Raw genomic sequence first — 21,134 nt, 5'->3', positions numbered from 1 at the left:
GGTAGGTACACTCACGTCTCAGTGGCGTAACTTCATGTAAGAGGACCGTTTTCAAAAATATTTGGAGGCCCTTACGCATAGTAATTTAACCGCTTAGATTTCTAATGACAACCATCTCGACTCTGACCTTTTAAAAAACTCGATGGTCAGGGCTAGCTGCAGAAATGGCTTGTGAAGGCTTCAGGAGTTGATCAATTTTAGCAAATTTATTTCGCTGTTCAGCGTTTTTTTTTTGCTTTTCTCTTTGAGGTTCCACGTTGGTATTTTCGTCCACGCTGAGATGTCTGATTTCTAAATTTTAAATACCGTTCGCATATATACAGAGACACCGCTGGAGATACATTAACCTTTAAATACAATGCTGTCATTCTACATATATGTGTTAATTCTTGCATCAGCAATTTTTAAACAATGATAGTTTGTTTATGTCTCTTGATTTAGCTTTGCTGATATTGCATTTTGAAGTTCATACAGCTCCATTGCAAAATTTAGCGCCACTTTGCTTTCTGTGTTCAGTCAGAGACGAGTTTATTTTGTTCGAACTTTGTCTAGTTTTGTGCAATGTTTATGCCATAAAAAAGGTAATGTACTTAATTTTAATTGTAATTCTTCGTTTTATTGAGAATTGTATTGCCTTCAGCTACTTGTAACTGGGGATAGGTTAACACTTGAATTTCTTTGATATTTGCTTGTTTCGTTAAATGTTATCCTTATTTTGATTTGTTTAAGATTGACCAGTTGTTAATGTTCCTTCGTTTAGTGTGTTTGCCGACTTCAGTTCTGTGTGTATGAATCTGTCTTTAATTGTTTCGTTCGTGCAGTGGTAAATGCTGGAGTGTTAAAATGTCGATAATCAGCTCGAAATACAACACTTCATTCTAAGGGTACCGTATCCAGGACCTTCACGTACTTTCTGGACTGGAGGTTCCGCTACTTAACAAAGTATTTCATGTACTTTATGTAAGAGAATTGGGAATATTATTTTTCACAAATGAGAAAGGAGGGGAGTTGCTTTTAAATCTATTTGAGCTGGCTACTTTTGAGTGCATCAAATGTTGTATTAGATTGAAGTTAGATTTAAATTCTTCAAATTCAAGAGTATTTCCTCGGATTGTTATGTTTTCTATATTGTAGATATTGCTCCAGATTTTTCACCTATATTTACCCTCTGTGAACGATGATTCGGAATTTTTTTCGGCTCGATTTTCGTCCGTTGAGTTCTAGGAGTCACGACCCTTTCTGCATTTCGATTCATTTTCGACTTTTGAATAAATTATTCAATAAACTTTCTTTTGCTATTCAAATTCACTAAAGCCTAATTTATATTTGGCAAGTTTACTAGCGGATAGGAGTTTCGAACGGGATATTGAAAAAATGTCAATTTAGTGAACTCCGCCACCGTTTGTTGTAAAGCTATCCGACACAAAGGACCAAAATTAGTTTCACATCTAATGCATTTATTTGACTTTAATAACAAACATAACAAATTACTTGAAAAATGTATAGCATTCATGCATTTGATGTCCATTGCGAGGAAGATAGGGAACGACGACATACTTTATTTTATAACGTGTATCCCTCCAACCGCTGAAGCTTAAGTGATAGTTGACGTTGAAATTCCATAAAATGCAATAATTTACTAATTAAACTAGCGACACTTGAGTGAAGAATAAGCTACTAATTTATCAATTTCTATTTTCCTTAATAGAGAAGTGGTTACTTTATATTTATAAATATAATAAATGGAGTACATTTTCATGTAAAATAATTGTGTTTATGTGTCAATTAAGTTGGGGATAGAAACAGAAGAGGCGTATAAATTAAGTTATAATTTTATGAAACTTCATTGTCCTGCATCTCAAAAATGTGCTACACCAGTTACAGGATCAATATATCATAATAATATCAGTGAAAAATAACAACTGGTAATCGGAATTAAAATTTCCTCAATAATCGTGCTGTCATGTACAGGGTGTCACAGGTCATATCTATGAAATCGTTCATTGCACAGCATGGGAAAAAAGATTTTATGAAGAAGAAGAGGGAAGTAAGTAATTTTGTTATACAACTGTACAAAATACCGAACATTCTTGGTTCTTCGACGATATTTCTCCTTTACTCGTGATAATTTAATTTTGGTTGACTGTTCTTGTTTTAGTTCTAGTCACAAAACCACTCTTTAAATTCTGAGAAATATCGTGATCAATACACTGCAAGGAAGAGACAGAAAGTCTCCTCTCACACTTCCGCTAGTATAGTCTGTGATTTTTACGAAAATCACGATCGCGCGCATTTATATCAGAACGTAGGTCAAACTGAAAAAAATGTGTAGAAGATAAATTGTAGAGAACCAAATTTCCCATATAAAGCTCCGACGACATTAGTCTATCGTCAACAGTATAAGAAACATTATATATTTCTGTTTCCAATGTGATTTGAAATAAACGCACGCGATTGTGATTTATGTGAGAAAACTCTTAAGCACTGGAAGGAAGTGAGCTCTTGCATTTCAGCATAAACACGTATGATCGTTTTAAGTAATTTTAATGAACTACCAAATATTCCTCGCAACGTAGAAATACAGCAGTTTTAACATTACACACTTTCCTATATACATTCGTTTCTTTTGATTACAGGGCAAAGCACGGATCTCTTAGAAGACTGCCAAAAACTCCTAGAAAGGTTTAAATATCCATGGGAAATGATGCCATTAATGTACGCAATCCTAAAGGACGCCAGAGCGGATTTGGAGGAGGCTTCGAGGCGTATAGACGAAGGTGAGCAAATTTTTTCATACTTATTTGGATATTACTCCGATAAATTCGGAAATTTTAATGTGTAATCTATATACAGGAAAACGGGTCGTAAACGAATACTCGAGAATGCACAACCTGAACATGTACGACGGTGTTGAACTGCGAAATTCTACACGTCAGTATGGATGATTAAAAATTTAACTATAAAGTAACATTGCTCATTTTGTCAAAGGTTTTTTCTTTTTTTTATCACTGAACTTAAAATTTCATTTTTTGCTTTAAATTTAGAGATTTTTCTTTTTAATTAATTAATTCATGTTATTTATTTTCGCCATCAGATAACAAGAACCAAGAAAGAAGATACTTCACCGATTCAAATTTCAAGTCTGTCAATCTTCAGTTTAAATGCAATGTGTTGTTTTAAAGACAGTTTTCCAAATATCCAACTATTTATTTGTTTTAACAATTACTCAAGAATTAATTTATGCACATTAGAGTTATCGGTTTAAAACTATACAATATTATCGAATGTGAATCAAAGGACTTTATCCACAAATTACACTGCTATAAATTACCAAATTATATCAAAAGAAGAGATTGCACCATGTATTTTTGCTAAGATCAGGTAAGTTATAGCTATAATGAATTGACCACCCAAGTGTCTTCAATTCTATAAATGCAAAGGCAATTAAACGGTAATTTATGACTATATTAATTGAAATACTGCATACATTTGTTTAATAACGATCTTTGTTGTTATGATAAGGAGGTTCTATAATAATTAATCTTTGTCTTCTTTTCAATAGCTTACTATGTCTTCCTTTTTTCTTTATTTATATGACAACTTTACTGTAGCAATACAATAATAGTGGTCATTATGGAAGGTAAAAAATAATATTAATTGAGCGTCTGCTTAAAGATAACCTTTCCACTCGTGACACTAAACTCACAAAGCTCCGCGGTTTTTATTGTACCGATTTTTGTTCTTATTTTAATCTATTGATGATCCATGCCATGCCTGAATCCTGATTTCGCGTTTGCCGGCACCAGGATTAGGTGCATCGGTTAGTGCTGAAAATTTTGATTCTTATTGGCTCGCCACTCGTTAGGTCTCGGTGAATTTAACCGAAGGTTACAAACTTGCACGTCGTATGAATCGAGAATCCAAGCAAACTGGCTCCAATTTTACGAAAGTAATCGTGATTATGTACAGGAATAATAAGCCAATGCTCCGTTGTGTTGATATTAATTTTACCCAATTAATAACTAGGTCTTGTGAATGCACAAAATGTTCCTTCGCGTATATTTTACCACTATTAATAAATGACTGTTCTACCAATCAATTTGATCCGGAATTTACTGTAATCCGTTCATTCACACACATAAAATTGCAGGTAACTCCCAATTTGTCATAAATCCGAATTTGTTTAAAGGTTTATCTACGACATACCGAAATTTAGGAGTTCTCGCTACTTAAAATGTTTTTACCCGAAGTTAAACTGCTGATTGTTTACTACTATTCGGATACTTTTCACTCACTAATTGTATGTTCCGGTATAACGTGAGGTTTAGGTTGGCGCTGCTTTAATTCAAACCCGACGCATAAACAGCCAACTAGCTCAGGGTTAGAAAGTAAAATAAAAGTTTGAAATCTTCCGTAGCGGTAGTTTGTTTTGGGTATTCAATCTTCTATACTTTGTCATAACTTACCAATGGGGTTGAGCACCACTCAATTTTTATCTTAATTCTTCCCATATAATCCAGGCGTCGGAGGTTTTTAAGACACACCAATTCCTATTGAAACTTTTTCTTTCTATGCCTTCTTATAGGTCTAAAGACACAGATATTGAAAATGCACACCTGAAATCGGTCGGCAACGTATTGTTTAAACAAGTAAAAAGTAGGATTTTCACGTTTTTTTTTTAAATTTTTATTTATTTACAATTAATTAACAATACATTTATAACACCCAAATATTGTTTATAACTCACATTAACGCAATGTATAACAGTGGAAACTATTCATTACTTCGGTGTTGAAATTGGAATTTTCCTGAAACGCAATTCGATTTACTTAAGTAGCCAACTCGAGTGCTCCCGAATGGTCTTGAACATTCTAGAACAAAACACGTCACATTTCCCAGAAAGATTACATCACATCCGCCTTTGTTCTTTATCGCCGATTACTAATTTTTCATGGCGCGTGGATATCTATCGGGATTTCTGGAATATTCGCTACATAATTTCTTACTATATTAGGATATTTTTCAATTTATGTTATATCGTGATCGTTTGATCTTAAAAATAGAAAACGCCGTCGGTATCTTACATCCGTGATTCGGCAGCCATTAAATTTCAGTAATTTTGCGCCCCTTGTGTGCCCCGTAAGCGGAGGGTTACCCCGCTTATGCCTAAAGCTGGCCCTGGTAAAATGCAACCAAGTCCCATTGACAGTTTTGTACTAAAATCATTAGTCGGCGATTCAGATTAAAACCAAGAAATTAGTATATAATTTAATCGTAGACAACTAAATAACAATTGCGTTTAATGGTAATACGAAGTAATTGTTTTAAATTTGATAATACGCCCTGGCTTTAATTCTATTAGCACTATTACCTACTTCTTTAATCTATTTAAATTTGCAAAATTGTTTTCTCTTAAGGAGAGCTTGAAGCTTTTATAGTGTACAAAGTTGCATAGTGAATTGACGAATATTGTACGAGGGGACATTTTTATGTAATCTACCCATAAATAGATGCGAAAGAAAAGGAATTTAAGACAAAACAAATTTTAGTTTCCACATATGTACATTCAATATCTACTCACTTACCTTTTCTACAATAAGCAGATAGGTACTTATAAATTAACATTCTTTTAAGTAGCTCTTGTAAAAAATCACCAGCATCAACTTTTGGATCATCATCAGAAGCTAGAGAGCGGATGAATTACCTTTGTGTTTTTTTAAAGTCTTATGCATCCTGCTAGTGTAGGGGCACCTCTAAAAAGTAATATGCGGGCCACTTTGTAATAGCACGCAAGTCTATTGAGGGCCCAGAACAAGAGAGGGATAATAAATAAATAAATGAGTAATATTTGTTTGGTGGAATGTTCTTGAAACTTAGAAATTTTTCTTCCGCATAATTCAGCGGGAAAATTTTCAAAAATTGAAAGCAAATAAATGCTCTCGTTACAACTGGTTCTCCTACATTTTGTAGGGATCTTACTTCAGTTAGAAACCTACCGTGAAAGTTTCTTAAACACTGTTGTCTTTAGAAATTCGTTGTAATTGAATGATTGATTACAATTGACTATTGATTAGCGTTGGCCAAAAAAATCGATTAATCGATTATAATCAAATGATAATCGATAATCTATTCTTTTAAATTAATCGATTATTTGATTAATCGATTGTTTGATTAATAGATTGTTTGAGTAATCGATAATTTGATTAATCAAGTACTTGATTAATAGATTATTTGAAATCTTATCGATTATTCAAACCTGTAATCGCTCACCTCTTATCGTCAGAATGTGTTTTTAGCAAAGAGTACTCTTTGTTTTTAGTAAGGGCGCGGAGGCTCTATTGTAACTGATAATAGGGCTGGCCTTACTTCAGATCATGCAGAACAATTAATTTTTATCGCATGTAATTCATTTTACGTTACATAAATTGCCTAATAATAAGTGTATATGTTATTCAATGAACAATATATTTCTATGGTATAAACAAAATGAGCTTTTTATTTTACCAAATCGTAGTCGTAAGACAAGAATGCCAAGACGAATGCAATAAGTGCATAATTGTGGGTATTACATATAAGAAAAACTAAAAAAAATTAACTAAAACAAATAAAAAGTCATCATCATTATAAACAGTGACAGATGTAGACAATTTACTGTTTAGTCACAATGAATAAATAAAAAATTATTTAAAGCACTAGAAGTGTATTGAACTCAAGGTACACACTACGCAAACTAACTTAAGTTTCGACAAATAAATCAAACTTTCAAGTAATTTCATTAATACCTATTCATCAAAACTAACCCACACCTAAACGTAAAGTAAGCTGCCTAATGATTTACTGTTAGGTGATTATTGATTAATCGATTTGCCTATTTGGACTATTTGATGAAGAGAATTATTAGGTAATGAACGTATTAAAGAGAACAAACAGATATTTCATTACTCCTTGTATGTGACAATTAATCATACGGTTAATCTTAATCGCTTATTTGGCAATAGAATATTTGATTAATCGATTATTTAATTAACCGATCATTTGATTAATCAATTTTTTGATTAATCAAGTGCTTGATTAATCGATTATTTGAATAATCCATTAATTAAAAATAATCGATTATTCAAACCTGTAATCGCCCACCCCCTACTATTGATAATTACGCTTTTATTGTCGTATCGCTTTTTAATTTGATCCTAAGCAACATTCTAATTTCCCTTGCAAACAAGATCTTAGATAATGTAACTTTTGAACGTTGATAGCTAATTAATGGGTCTAATTAATGGGCTTATTAATGATCTAATTGATGGGTCACAGAGGAAATTTTAGAACTAATGCACGAAAGGAGAATATATATAAAAACGCATCCATGTTAGGGATAAATATAAAAAATTAAAAAACAAGGTAGATAGGGATTGTATAGGTTAGCAAAAGAACAGTGGCTAGAGGGGAAATGCGAAGCAATAGAGGCCTAGTTCAATAGGTAGGACGGACGTAGGATATAGGAAATTTATAGAGTAGTAAGGCAAGGCCAAAGTCCGACGTTCTGCAAGGCGCAGACGGAGAAGACCTCATAGAACCTAGGGACAGAGCAGAGAGATGGAAAGAGTACGTTGAACAATTATATAGGCGACAGAACCGCTAGCAGCATTAGAGCAATCAAACATTATACAGGAAGAACTAGGGTTTAGCATACTTAGGTCAGATTTCGACAAAGCCATAAAGGACCTTAAAGTAGGAAAAGCAACAGAAGCAGATGCAGTATCAGCAGAATTAATAAAATACTCAGGAACAAAGGTGCAGGATAGACTCTTTAAACTAACAAAATAGGATATACGACACAGGGCAGATGCCGAGTGACTGTAACAAAAAGTAGGCTGATTATTATGATCCCGAAGAAAGCAGGCTCAGAAAAATAACATTTCAGGACAATTAGCTTACTGGCGCACGCATAAATAATACTAGCTAAAATATTTTATAGGAGAATAGAGGAGAAGATCGATGGGGGGTTGGTGGATGGCCAGTTCGGGTTTAGGAAAAATAGTGGCGCGCGCGAAGCTATATTAACGCTTAAGACAATTGTAGAGGAGAGCTTAAGAGTAGGAAAAACAACTTAGATCTGGCGGTCATAGGTGCTAATGAATTTAAATATTGTTACTTTGGCTTCACAGAAAATAAACTCTTGCGCTTCTTAAACTATTACCGGTACCGTACTAATTGACAATATCAACGTTTTCATCAGTTGAATACATCATACCCGAACGAGAATAAAATACGGAATCCAAAACTACAATATTCAAATTAATTAATATGACAGCCAGATATTTATTTGTTTTGAGAAGTTATTGTGGTTGCATAAAGTTAGGCACCCTTCAGAAGAGATTTTGTCATTAAAAAGTAGACATAGGGAAAAACAATATATGTAAATCCCTATGTCTACTTCTTAATAAATAGCACTGTATATCACTGTAAGAACCCTTAAATTGTGGTAATTGTAGAACATTTAACTACCTTAAAATGTTCGTTTTCAAACGTTTCGCGCTCAGAATGTTAGTTTGAATTCCATTGAAAGTAATCCACCCAATTTCAATTTTTTACAACCTCTTTTCTAATTCTATTACGGTGCCAGTACTTGTATTAAATGAATTTAAAACGGTTTGGAAGCGCGTTAGCTGCCCTTTTTTAATTCATGGCAACGCACAATATTATAACAAAGGCATGCAATGAAATTTATTGTCTTAACAGCAAAACACGCCAATAGAAACATTACAATGAATGTACATACGTACAATAATAAACGCTAAATGAGAGAAAAAATAGCAAACCATTATTAAAAGTAATAATAATTATCCAGACTAATAAGTAATAATAGTAAATCCTAAAAAAAATTAAGGTAACATAAAAAACGCAGAAAAGATAGAATAACCATGTATAGCAAAACAAATAGACATACAATTTAAACTATATTCTTATTAGTAATATATTTATTTGATTGGCGGTGGCTGGCTTGATATGCTGTTGATAAATCCTGCTCAAAGGACCATATGTTAAATCACGGCGACTAGATTTGTTCTTGAGATGCGATGATCCGCTGATATTACTCGATTAATTGACTCGTTATTTAAAAAAAATGTGATAAATAACAAAATTGCATACGTGTTACATAGAACGAGATGTTGATCATTTGACACCAAAAACAAATCTGTCTAAAAAGGCAAAATGTTAAGTTTATAAACACTAAACAGATAGTAGGTAGAAATATACGCCTAAATAACAAGTTCCCTGAGGTTTGGTTTAAAACAAAAATACATTTAAAATTCAAGGATTTCTAGGTACTGACTGTATGTACAATTTTACCAAAATATTGGTTGACATGGTAAACTTACAAACTAACATAATCACTAAGACTATGACCGTAGCTTTAAGATTTGTAGTAGTCTCTTTATCAACATCGTTGTTAAGCGTAGTGCCCTTTTTCATGTACTCAATCAACAAAATCTCCTCACAGTCTCAGAAATCCGTTTTCTCGCCAAACAGTGGGTTTTCTCTTTTTTAGTAGTGGGAATCCTTTATGCACCCACGCATTGGTCCTCGATTAATAATTTTTGGAAAAATATCGATACCTTGTTTAAAGCATCCAAATTTGTATGACAAATATCTTGCTTGTCACTTCTTGTTGTGATGCGAGGAGCCTAGGAATCCCGGACACTTTGTTCATATCAAAATTTTCGTGTACAATTTTCCAATATTCCTGTACTTCTTTCACACTAACTGATATCTTAATTCTTCGATCTGCGCCAAGAGGCTTATTATCTTGTATCGATTCTCGAGAAGTATTTTGCTTGATAATATTGATCAATTATGGGTCTGATGTCTTATTTACCCTCAATGCAAATAAGCGAGTGGAAAATATACACTTTACCAGTCAATTAATCTATATTTATTAGCGAAATGATTGATGACCTCTTCAAAAACTTGTAGCGTATAAATAAACACGAAAGCTCTCTTGATAAGTGTAGTGTAATCAATAAAATCAATATAGATATGCATAGTCTTTATACAATTTTTCCATGACGAGTATATTTACATAAATTCTACAGTATATACTATATAAAAATTGAATTATAAATTATAATAGACTATTTCTGTGTGCATAAAATTACTCGTCTCGCACGGAAAAAAAGTGCAGGAAATTTATGTGAGTGTATAAACCTGAATAAAAAGCCAAACAATGTTATTATTTATTGGGTAGTAAAGAGTTTAGTATGCGTTTAGTCGGATTATTAAATACGTTCCAAAATAAGGATTAGTTTATCAACTTTGGTGCCAATAATTTCTTGATGCATAAATAATTTATACTCTATATTTATAAGTGTCACTGGTTTGAAGAATGGTACATTGGATTCAGACATCTGCTTCACAAGAGCTAAATTTTATAGTATTGCTTATTGGTTTTCCATTTACTTTGTAATTAAATTATATAATGATAAAAGATAAAAATTTGTTTGCGTGTAATCAGCACGGCCGGCGGTTGGTAGCTAATTTTGCTTCGACTCGAAAGTGTCCGTTTCCAAAGCTTTCTTTGAAATCTGTTAGAACCTATGGCTGCGTGGCCTAGTGATGCTTTTCTTACTCCACGTGGCATCTTGGGACTTTCGCCAGATCATGTGTCGCAGCTATCGAAAATAGCTGTTTGATCATTTCATACAGACGTGAACCTAGCAGCCAATTTTCTGGAACTGGGCGGTCTGTTTTCAAATTTACAATGTGTATCTCTAATTAAATATCGCTCATAATTTTACCGTAATTATATAAGAAGAAAATTGATATATGCAAATCTTTGTGTAAATCTTGAAATTTTATTCGGGTAAAAAGCTTCTTTTACGTATTGTAAAATTCCCTTGAAGGTTTTCTTGGTTGATATTTCTTAATCGAATTTGACGTCAAACGTTTTTAAAGATATTTTATACAGTGATATTAATTTAGAAATAGACATGGGGATTTCCTCTATGTCTACTTTTAAACCACAAAAACTCTTCTATAAGACGCCTAATTTTATGCATCATTGCAACATGCGCATTCTCGATTTTAATAAAAGCGACTTATGTCTACTTCTAAATGAATATCACTGTATAATCGTTAATGATAATATTTTAGCAAACTGCTGGGATAGGTACCTCGATTTTCATTTATGTTGTGTCATTTCCAGCCCGCTATTCCCTCAACATTAAAGGGTGACTTCCCATTATCAAAACAATTGTACTTGTTCACTAATTATGCCATACACAATTTAGTGTTCACTTTCACATCGATTACCTACACAACTTTATGCATGGCACATTTTTCCTCCTACAACTGCAGTTTATGGTATTGCATGTTTTGCCTTAATTCTGGACAGGTCGTAGGGATGGGGTTCAGCGTCATGAGAAGTGGGGACTGCGTACAGAAGCAACAATTTTTGTTCTTTTCATTTTAGTTGAAACGAACTTTGTCGGGAAGTTCGCCACAAACGGTTGCTTTAAAATACCAAAAATTGACGGAATATTAAAAAAATGGAATTTAATTACGGCAAAAAATATGAAAAACAAGTATACATTGACAATTAATTATTAACAAACTAAAGAGTTTGGAGCAAACGGCGGGGCGGCGGACTAACTCGAGCGCCACCAAAGGGTTGCGGAAGCGGAACCTCTGGTTAGGTACGGTGCGGTGGTTCAGCAGTTCGGCAGTCCAGCAATTAACTGCGGCCTCTGGCGAATAAAATCTAAAAGAAAAATTAAGCATCACACACGGCCAAATGGCGATGATCACGTGTTAATTAATTTGAAAGCAAAACTAAAAGCACACGACTGGATTAGCGGTTTTTACGGAAGGTTAAATACGGAAAAGTGAAATAATCATTACCCCCTTTAAAATTACCAGAATGCTTACCTACGAAAATTAATGGAGCGAAACAAAAACAAAGCACGGTGCAAGAAAATTAGTTGCAGAAAAAAACCGCGGCCAAAACAAAATTAGACAGGACGTTAAAGCAAAGCTCGCAACTAAAGCGGTAACTCGTTACAATACAAATGATGCAAAAACAGAGAAACTAATTATAAAAGTAAAAGAACGGAACTGATCAAAATGACGGTACTTATAAAACGTACTTGCGAAAGTAAAGATGCAAGAAGATCCTAACCAAATCAAGGGTTTACCTTAGAAAGAAAGCCGGCATTTTGAGAAGTGGTATATGGAAAATCCAATTTTTCGCAATATCAATACGAAAGTCCAAACTAATTCTGTTTTTAATCAAATCCACTCCATGTAATTAACGGAAAATTGAGGTGGATACCATTCTTCTCTCCAATCATGCGCACATCTTTAGAGACTATTTTGAACGTTATCCGAGGGATTTTCTCCAACTTATTAAAACGACAGTCATTAATTATGCTTACCCAATTAGGCACCTTCAAATTTAAATATGCGTTAGTCCAATTAACGCCTATGCCTAATCGAAATTCAGTTTCAACCCGCGATATCGCTCTTCTCTCAACTTGCCGGCGAACTGTTTTCACGGCGAATATTCGTTTCTGTCCTGGTTTTCACTTACTATTGGAAACTAAAATGGTTAACAATTAATTAATGGCGCTGAACACAAAAACAAATTAATGGTCTCTCTTCTTCCCGGTTACGCCAGCTTTCAGAAGCTGCAACCAAAATCTCTCTACGAGCACAACTAGAAAACGAATTAATTGCAAACAGCCACTGTCTCCTTATCAGCGGAAAACGGCTGTTGGAATCAAATCTTTGTTCTTTATTCTGTTTCCTAACTTCTGGAACAAACACCAATATTTTTGACGGGTTTTTCATGTGACGAAGCGCCTGTATGTACCGGACGTTCATGATGCACAGAGTGGTCAATAAAAACCTGTCACTACCAGGCGGAAAACCCAGATCTCAGATCTTGTAGAGAAACCGATACCGATCAAGCACAAACTTTCTAGTAATTAGATTCATAACTCAACTCTATTAATGAAGCATGTCTGGACTAATTTGGGAGGGCCCATTGACAAATTAATCTTGCAGTTGTATTCATACAATTTATATCTACCAAAGAAGAACGAAGACCAAAGAGGAAAAAATATAACAGTAACAACCACGGCAAAACCGATTTTACTACCGCAAGCGCAGTGATTCTTCAGAATCCCAGAATTAGTAACACTGCAGTGATATATTACCGGCCCGTGTGGCGTAGTTCAGGTGAAGCTAGATTGCGGTAGTAAGAGCCCCTGGTTCGAATCCGGGTGCGGGCATGGATATTTGTAAATGTATAATTGGTTGGGTTGGTAGAGTATAGCCTTAGCTGAAACCCCGCCCACTCAAATATAAATGCAAAAATAAATAAATATTGCAGGACAATTGTACTCTCGCACGAGGACGCATCATGACCAATTGACACTAATGCTCACAGTTTCAAGACATGTAACGGTAGCTCCAAGTTTGGATTTATTTTTTCGAATTTTATACAGATGGGCAAAGTTGAAATTTTATTTTTTGAGATTTCCAGGGTTAGAGCAAATTAGGCGTTACATCTCAGAAAATTAACAGGGCGTCGAAATTTAGAGAACCGATTTTCCAATAAATTATGTTGCTAGTGGAATGTCAAGAGCAAATTTGTAAGCATTTTATGGAATAGAAGATTGTCCTATCTGTGCCTTTTAATTTATGTAAACCCATTTAAACGTATTTTGTTTTTCTTTTCTCTTAACGCCTAAAAGATCTACTTATTCTTGTAAATGTGAATTCTTACAACACTTTCGCCATCTTGGTAAATTACGGTTCGCAATCATGCATTAAAGCGTGTGGGAGGAAATCAGTTAAAATGTTGCCCACAAGTTCAGTATGCGATTTTGAGTAGGAGCCAAATCGGTAATTAATAACCATGGCTGGGCAACATTTTTATTTGCAAAGGTATGTTGAATCGACGAGAAAGCATAGATTTGATTTTTGGATATTTACCGTTTTTGATGCTTCCTGAAATCGTTCAGATTCCCCGAAAGATTTGGTTACGTCTCCTGATTCAATTCCGCAGTACTTCTGATACTAACTAACCTATTCTTAAAGAATAAGTTTCCACTTTATAGCAGATTTTGAACTATACTGTAGAGTTTATCATGTTGCTATAATAAAAAGTTGTTGTTTATTTGGGTTGTTTTGTACATTGTAACCTAATAGTGTTTTATTTATATACAATACTTCCATTACAGATAATACGTTTATTTTTCATAGTGTAGCCATAATAAAAGTGTTATTAGTACCCTTTGTAAACAGGTCGAGAAGAATAAATTTAGGAATGGGAGAAAATATTTAAAAAAAATATTTGTGACCTAGTAGTGGCGTACGTTTTCCCTTATCTCCATAATTGCTCGTGATAAAGATAAATAGGAATTTACTTGTTACTTCACACTTCCAACAGTAATTACAATTCGTATCGCTACAGATATACTCGTAATACAATGCACTTTAAGTAATAAACGTGTATAGGCAAAATGTACAAAATTAATTAAACTTTACCATAAAATTGCACAAAATCGACTATCCAACCGTAATGGCATCTAATGGGTGTAACTATCAAAGTACACAGGTGTACGTCAACTGAAAACGATTACATACAAGCGAAATAATTCAATTTCACAGTTCTTTTAAGACGAGTACACAATTACTAGAAAATTAAAATCGCAAGATCGTTATTCAATCGATTGTGTGTGTGTGATACCACCAATCGCAGTACGAAAGACAAATTGCAATAGATTATAAAACTGGAAAGCTAATTAATTAATGGTAATTTCCATCAGCGTTGCAAAAGGTAAGATGTTAATGAAGCGAATGAGAACTTGCCCATAAATTTATTTCTAATTATGATCTGAGTTGCTATTGCTTTATTAACAATTTGTGGTATCATTTCTGCTTTATTCTTTATATATGGTCGATTTACCTTAGATAATGGGTTAACCATTTCCCATTATTGTTGTGTTTGTTCTTTATGGCGTGCGGTTTTTTGAAACTGTATTGTTCGTTTTTTAGTTATAACCATTATAGACATTCCAATGGTCGGATGATGTTCGAGTTTTGAACATTCAGTACCAGTTTATTACTTAATTGTTGAGTCGTTTGTACTTTGTACAATTTTCTGAGCAGACTTTAAATGCTATAGAGCAGCACCAGATACGCTTTTGAAAGCTACTCTCTCTCTGTTCTGCTGTACATTTTCCCGATGTTTTTATTAATTCTTCTTCTTTAATTACTGGTCCAAATGTCAACACTCAAGTCAAATAACTTTGGTTTGTTTTATTGCTGCAGAAGATATTCCTTTCTAACGGGATTCTTTCTTGAAACGTGGCCGAAGATATCGATGAAACTGAAAGTAGTGCAAAGATACATTTACTGAAAGGGATAAAAGAAGAGGTATTGAAGTAATGAACTGTCATTACTGACAATAAATTTCCTCCTTCCATAATACAATTTTCTTAAAAAAAAAAAGATTATAACGGGTAGGTAAAGTTGACGCTGCTTTCCTCAAACTCGACCCCATAAACGGCCAACTAGCTGAGGGTAAACCGCAAAATAAGCACTTGAGTCCTAGGTAAAATGATCTTCTTATCTTTGTTGAACTTATCAAGAGTTGAGCTCCACTCAATTTCTAACTTAACTCTCCACATGAAATTGACAAGATACGGGGGTATTACAAAGAGTACAAATCAATTTAAGTAGCAAAATAAATGCTGGTTTATTGTCATTAAATGGCAAAATCAAAATTGTCTCCCCAATGGGATAGCGTAACATGCAACTATTCAAATGTCAAAATTTTAGGTTACGTCACACACAAAAATCTTAATAACTTGACTTGAAAATTGAAATATACCAATCAATGATGATCGATTAAATTGATTACTTGATCTTAAAACAAGTTTCCACAAAGAAATTGATATTAAAAAGGTAACGCTTACCTTAAATGTAACTTAGATGTGATCCAGAGAAGTGAGCTCAGTTGTTGGATCCCTAAACCTGTAAACAAATGAAAACTTTCAAGCCCCATATCTCGGAATGCAATGAATTGAAGGGCCTCGCCTTACTTGTAGTAAGCTTCTATCACAAGTACAATATTTAATCGAACCGCTTCCGAAGGAAGTGGAGGGTTGTCAATAGCATACGCTAATTCGATCATCACCTAACAGAGATCTCAAGATAAAAAATAGATTGATATTGACGTTAACAAAATTACTTGAAAGGTTATATAACTATATGGGATATCCCGGAAGGCGCAAAAATAGTTATTGATTACTACGATAAAAGGTTACTGAAGTTGTTTCTTGGTTAACGATCGAATCCGTTATATCAGATCTGATGCATGACCCCGTGACCCAATTTCAGCAAATGGCGGCTCCTTAGCAATGGAAATTCTGTCAAAAGGTATTGGCACGCGCGCATCGATGGTAAATTTACTCGCAAGTTGCTCACACGCATATGTAAAACGTATCCGAAATTATACTTTGAAGATTGAATTGGAACTGGTCCTTAAAGTGGTACCATAAATTAAAACTGGTAATTAAAATCCGAAAAGTCCCTCTTCGTTAATAACCTTAAAATTGAGAATGAACATACCTCTTTAAATAAGAGGGCTAATCAACAATCATCGATGGATATAGCAAATATTAGCCAACCTAAAGAAAAATACACTTCAAGTACATGTAAATGCAAATGGCGTACTTACACAGAAGAAGCCAAAAAAACGCAACGATATCCTTCATACTATTAGGGAGAATCCGTTAAAATTACATATGGGTGGCGGCCATTAAAATCCCATGCGTTTTCAAAATTAAATCTGCACTCGGTCACAGCTTGCAATCGAAAGAGGAAAATTAATGTTGACCATCGATAACGACTAATCGCAGCGCCACAAAAATTACGACTGTTACGAGGATTATTGAACAAGTAAATATTGGCTGAATTAAAATATGCTGTCCCTTCTTAGTGTTCTCGGTTCGACTCCAAAACTCGTTTTTTGCTGGCTTTCCACTATTCAAAAAAACCAAAAAAAGATGTTGTAAGTAACCAAATCGTCTGATCTTATCGCGCTGATTTTCTTACACAGATTACTACCTGAATGGTTCGTCTTTGATATTTCATAAACAATTGTTTAATACCGAAATAATTTTTTTACGAAAAAAAGAACAACCATGTTTTTTTGCGTGTCCTACAGAACAATAGAAATAGCCCAGTAAATCGGGTTTGGTATGCCACAAAGCTGAAAATTTCGGGATCAGCTCTTTATGACAAGTAAAACAAAACCTGAAAAGCCTCATAACTTCGCATATCAGCTTCCATGCAAAATGACGAATCAAAGATGGCTGCTAAGCATTATTTACCTTGTTTGCTTTTTTTTGTGAGATATTTCTGATACTTGTTTCACAGAAAAATGCCCGATTGCTATCAGCAGATATTAAGATAAGCTAAGGGCGTCGGTATCCGCCCGTAACGGTGAGTTTAACTCAAGGTTACAAAACTGGTATGTCCAACAAGACATGTAACGTAAAACGTTATGGAACTTGAATCCTAAAAGAAATTAAAGGTAACCCCCCCTTCTATGATGACATAAAATTTACTTACCTCTTAGATAAGAGGGCTAATCGTAGATGCAGCAATGATTGTTGATGGAAATTATATTTCAACAAATTGCAGCCGAAACCTAAAGAAGGTACACGATAAATACGCGAAATGCAACATGGGGGTACTTACGTCAAACGGATATGTAACACCTCCACTGAGAGCACAGGCGAATCCGGCCCATACCAATCACTTCGTAATTCCCAAATGATGTATTCAATCGCCAGAGATCAATATATATTCTGAAGATGGCAATTAGAACTCCATGCGTTCTACTTTACGCTTTCCGTTCATTCACGAACCATACCCAATCTGTTCGATGAAGGTGGTTCGCCAGCCCCCGTTGTACTCGAAGGGAATTGTGAGAAGCCATGCACTATTTTTGTGGAAGAATGGCCAGGTTAAATGTTGAAGAGAGGGTTTTAGTTAGGGCCGTCGTGTGGGTGGGGCGACCGAGGAGGTCGCCTCCATGGGCGTCGCGATCTGGAGGCTGCCGCCATGGTAAAAAAAGACATACTTTATTTTATAGCATATGCGCACAAATTCTCTCTATGATTCAGCTGGGTCCATAGGTGGTGGAGGTGGATAATGGAGTGGTTCTAAACAGGTGCAGCATCATCCCCTGGAACTGGGACTGGAAATTACGAGTTTTCGAGTTTTACCGGAGTAGGGGGGGGGTTAAGCCTGGCCTTGTGCGCCTTCATACCTCGCGACGGCCCTACTGACTGGTCATCTTTGATTCTTCGTTTTGGATGGAAGCTTACATGAGAAGTTATGAGACTTTTCAGGGTTTGTTTAACTTGTCATAAAGAGTTGATTCTCAAATTTTTTGTTCATTATGAATTAGTGGGTTATCGACCCACTTTTCTTCCTAAAAGTCTTGGGCTAAAACATTTTTCGAGATTTTTTTAAGCAAACTTCGGTCAATAACACAAATAATCGATGATCTAATAATAAGTACTTAGTGCACATTTGATTTTGTTAAACTAAGTTTTTAGATATTTGTTCACCAAAAAAATTGCGTTGGAACAAATGGCAAATTAACACTTATTTATTCTCACAGGTAGAGCGTCAGAAGTACTATTGGAATTCTGCATTAAGTTAAAGGATAAATTTCATTTCTCCTGGAAAATGATCTCATTGGTGGATGTAATTCTCAAATACGCAAGAGATGACCAGGATGAAGCATGGAAGCAGATTGATGAAGGTAAGATGAAGATGTAATTGTAAAGCTTTGTTGATGCATCAGTGAGTAAACATTTTTTCCCGAAATCGTCATGAGACCTTCATTTATATGCCAGGAAATTTTAGTTTGTATGGCATCTACTGCCTGTCACTTTACCAGATTCCGCTTTGAATGTCTCATTGGTAATGTCTAATGACTCTTGTCTTCACTGACATATTGATATTAAAAGTTCTATATGAAAATTGAAATTTTATATTAAAAAAGACGATTTCTGGAAAAATTTAATACGAAAGTCGTCGGTAAAATGGCCCTACTTGACGCGGAATTTAAAGTACTCGGTCCCTGGGGCCTCGTACCTCAATATTTTCTCACCAGTAATGTCATTTTTCTTACCTTTATGTAAACAACTATTAAATAGTGAAAATTTGTTTGTTGTTAAATTTCTTTTAAATATCTCAATAATAATATCAATTCATTTCGTCCACTCACCCGCAGCTTTCTACTAAATCTGAGTGCTGAAAAACCTTCAACTCGACGGACTTAGTAATGCCAACTTTGGTCTCTTATTCAACAACGCTGCTTCCATGCAGTGGAAAACCACATGATAGCTGATCTACTTTTAAAGCCTCACTTTCGGGCGACTATTTTTAATTCTCCCTCTTTTATCTCGGGTTCGTGGCGTGGTTCTATGTTTAAAATTCTACTATCAAACTTCGTCTTTTTCTTCATTTTCCCTTGGATCTACCCTTTACGTTTACTTCCCAAGCTGGCTGAAATAAAAACAGAGGTTACGATTTACGAAAAGGAAAGAATTTAATTGATTTAAAAAAAAAATCATATCCCTGCTCGCCAGATAATTGAACCTATCTTAGTAAATAATGCAACGAGTAATTCTAAATTATTAAACAAAACGTTCATACTAAGTACGCACGAAGAAGTTTTGCGCGATTTAGTCGAAAGCACCGATAATTCCTTGGGATGACGCCCATGTTGATACTAAGTTGCGTCATTCGTTAGGGTAGTAGCTAGTAGCTGATGACGGAGGCAGACAGGTTTCGATGGCAACGCTGACTTCTTCTAATCAACTTTCTTATTTCTTATGGATGCCATATTGGATTTTTACGTCATTCGCTGAGACAAAACCAGTGATGCACCTGAAATTCTCGCAACTTTATTATCACTTTGTTTATCGCCGATTTAATATGGCACTCTACTAATTTTACGTACACGCGCACCTTTTAAACATCTACACTTATCGATTGCTCCTAAAATAAAGAACGCGATGAACTTCATTTCTCTTTGCGCACCGCACTTGCCCCGATTTAAGCTACATCTTATCTCACATTCCAAGATAAAAATTAATTTGCGAATTTCGACCAACATAATACCTCACGATAAATTAGCACGTTAACGATACAATATGATCCTTTTGCATATTGCGTAAATTTACCTAGTTTAATTAATTTTTAATACATAGTTTGAGTGAATGAAAGTTGGTATGAATGTGAATGGGGGATATCATTTTTGCTTTTGTCGTTAAAATCAGAGGTACCGACTTTTCGAAAGAGTTTGTTGTTATTTTAATTATTGGTCTTGCATGTCCACTCCTGTACGCTTAAGAAATAATCATAAGGATTGAACTATTTTAAATCGGTTTTGTCCAGACAATAATAACGTACGAAGTTTATGTCGAAACGCAGGTAATGAAGGCACTTTGAGGTTCTGTGGCAAATCATTCCACCATTTCGCTACATTGTAAGTAAAACGACATCGACCGAGTTCAGTGGTTAACCGTGGTATGGTAATGTGGCCCCTAAACCTCAAATTTAAGTTATGTACATCTGTTCTGAATGTAATTTTGTGATATAAGAACTGAATAGTGCATATAACGTCTGTTTAACATATTTACCCAATTAATATCCTTCAGTTTATGTGAAATTCTATCAAATTTCCGATGTTGAACTGTGAGGTGTAAAATCTACAGCCATCCAGTAAAAATGATCTAAACGTATTTACGTGAATTTGGGATTGCTGATATCTTTTCAAGGTAAAGTTATTTTCATAAGATTCCTTATTTGCTTAACACGTTTATTTCTAGGTTATGCAATATGTTTTAATTTAATTACATATCTTTCTTTGATCTATGTCACAATCCGAAACCCATTTATTAATGAGGTACATATGTTTATATTAATTAGATCAGTGTTTTTCAACCTTTTTTTACTGGTGGCCTGCTTGTGAATGTTATTTATCTCTGTGGCCCCCCTCCGCGTTAGACCGGGGGGGGGGGGGGTATGGGTTTTGGGGC

At 34.7% G+C, this 21,134-nt stretch overlaps 1 protein-coding gene across 4 annotated transcripts in view; it reads left to right on the top strand.

Moving 5' to 3' along the window:
• LOC116159167 (protein doublesex-like) overlaps positions 1-20,600 on the top strand; it is a 75,333-nt gene extending 54,733 nt beyond the window's left edge. The window contains exons 2-5 of one of the 4 annotated variants that reach the window (XR_004142900.1): positions 2,637-2,777; positions 2,854-2,931; positions 3,095-3,381; positions 18,704-18,836. Coding sequence is in view for 2 of the 4 variants with exons in the window: in XM_031472103.1 (XP_031327963.1) it covers positions 2,637-2,777; positions 18,704-18,847; positions 20,527-20,585 (344 nt within the window). In the remaining 2 variants the exon portion in view is untranslated. Of the gene's footprint in view, positions 1-2,636; positions 2,778-2,853; positions 3,056-3,094; positions 3,382-18,703; positions 18,848-20,526 lie in introns of those variants that run through there. The other 3 variants (XR_004142901.1, XM_031472103.1, XM_031472105.1) reach the window with 3 other exon arrangements.
• Positions 20,601-21,134: the final 534 nt, after the last annotated feature.

Source organism: Photinus pyralis, unplaced genomic scaffold (assembly GCF_008802855.1).
Source record: "Photinus pyralis isolate 1611_PpyrPB1 unplaced genomic scaffold, Ppyr1.3 Ppyr1.4_LG1, whole genome shotgun sequence".
Classification (NCBI taxonomy): domain Eukaryota; kingdom Metazoa; phylum Arthropoda; class Insecta; order Coleoptera; family Lampyridae; genus Photinus; species Photinus pyralis.
This window is presented reverse-complemented; position numbering and strand designations above follow the sequence as displayed.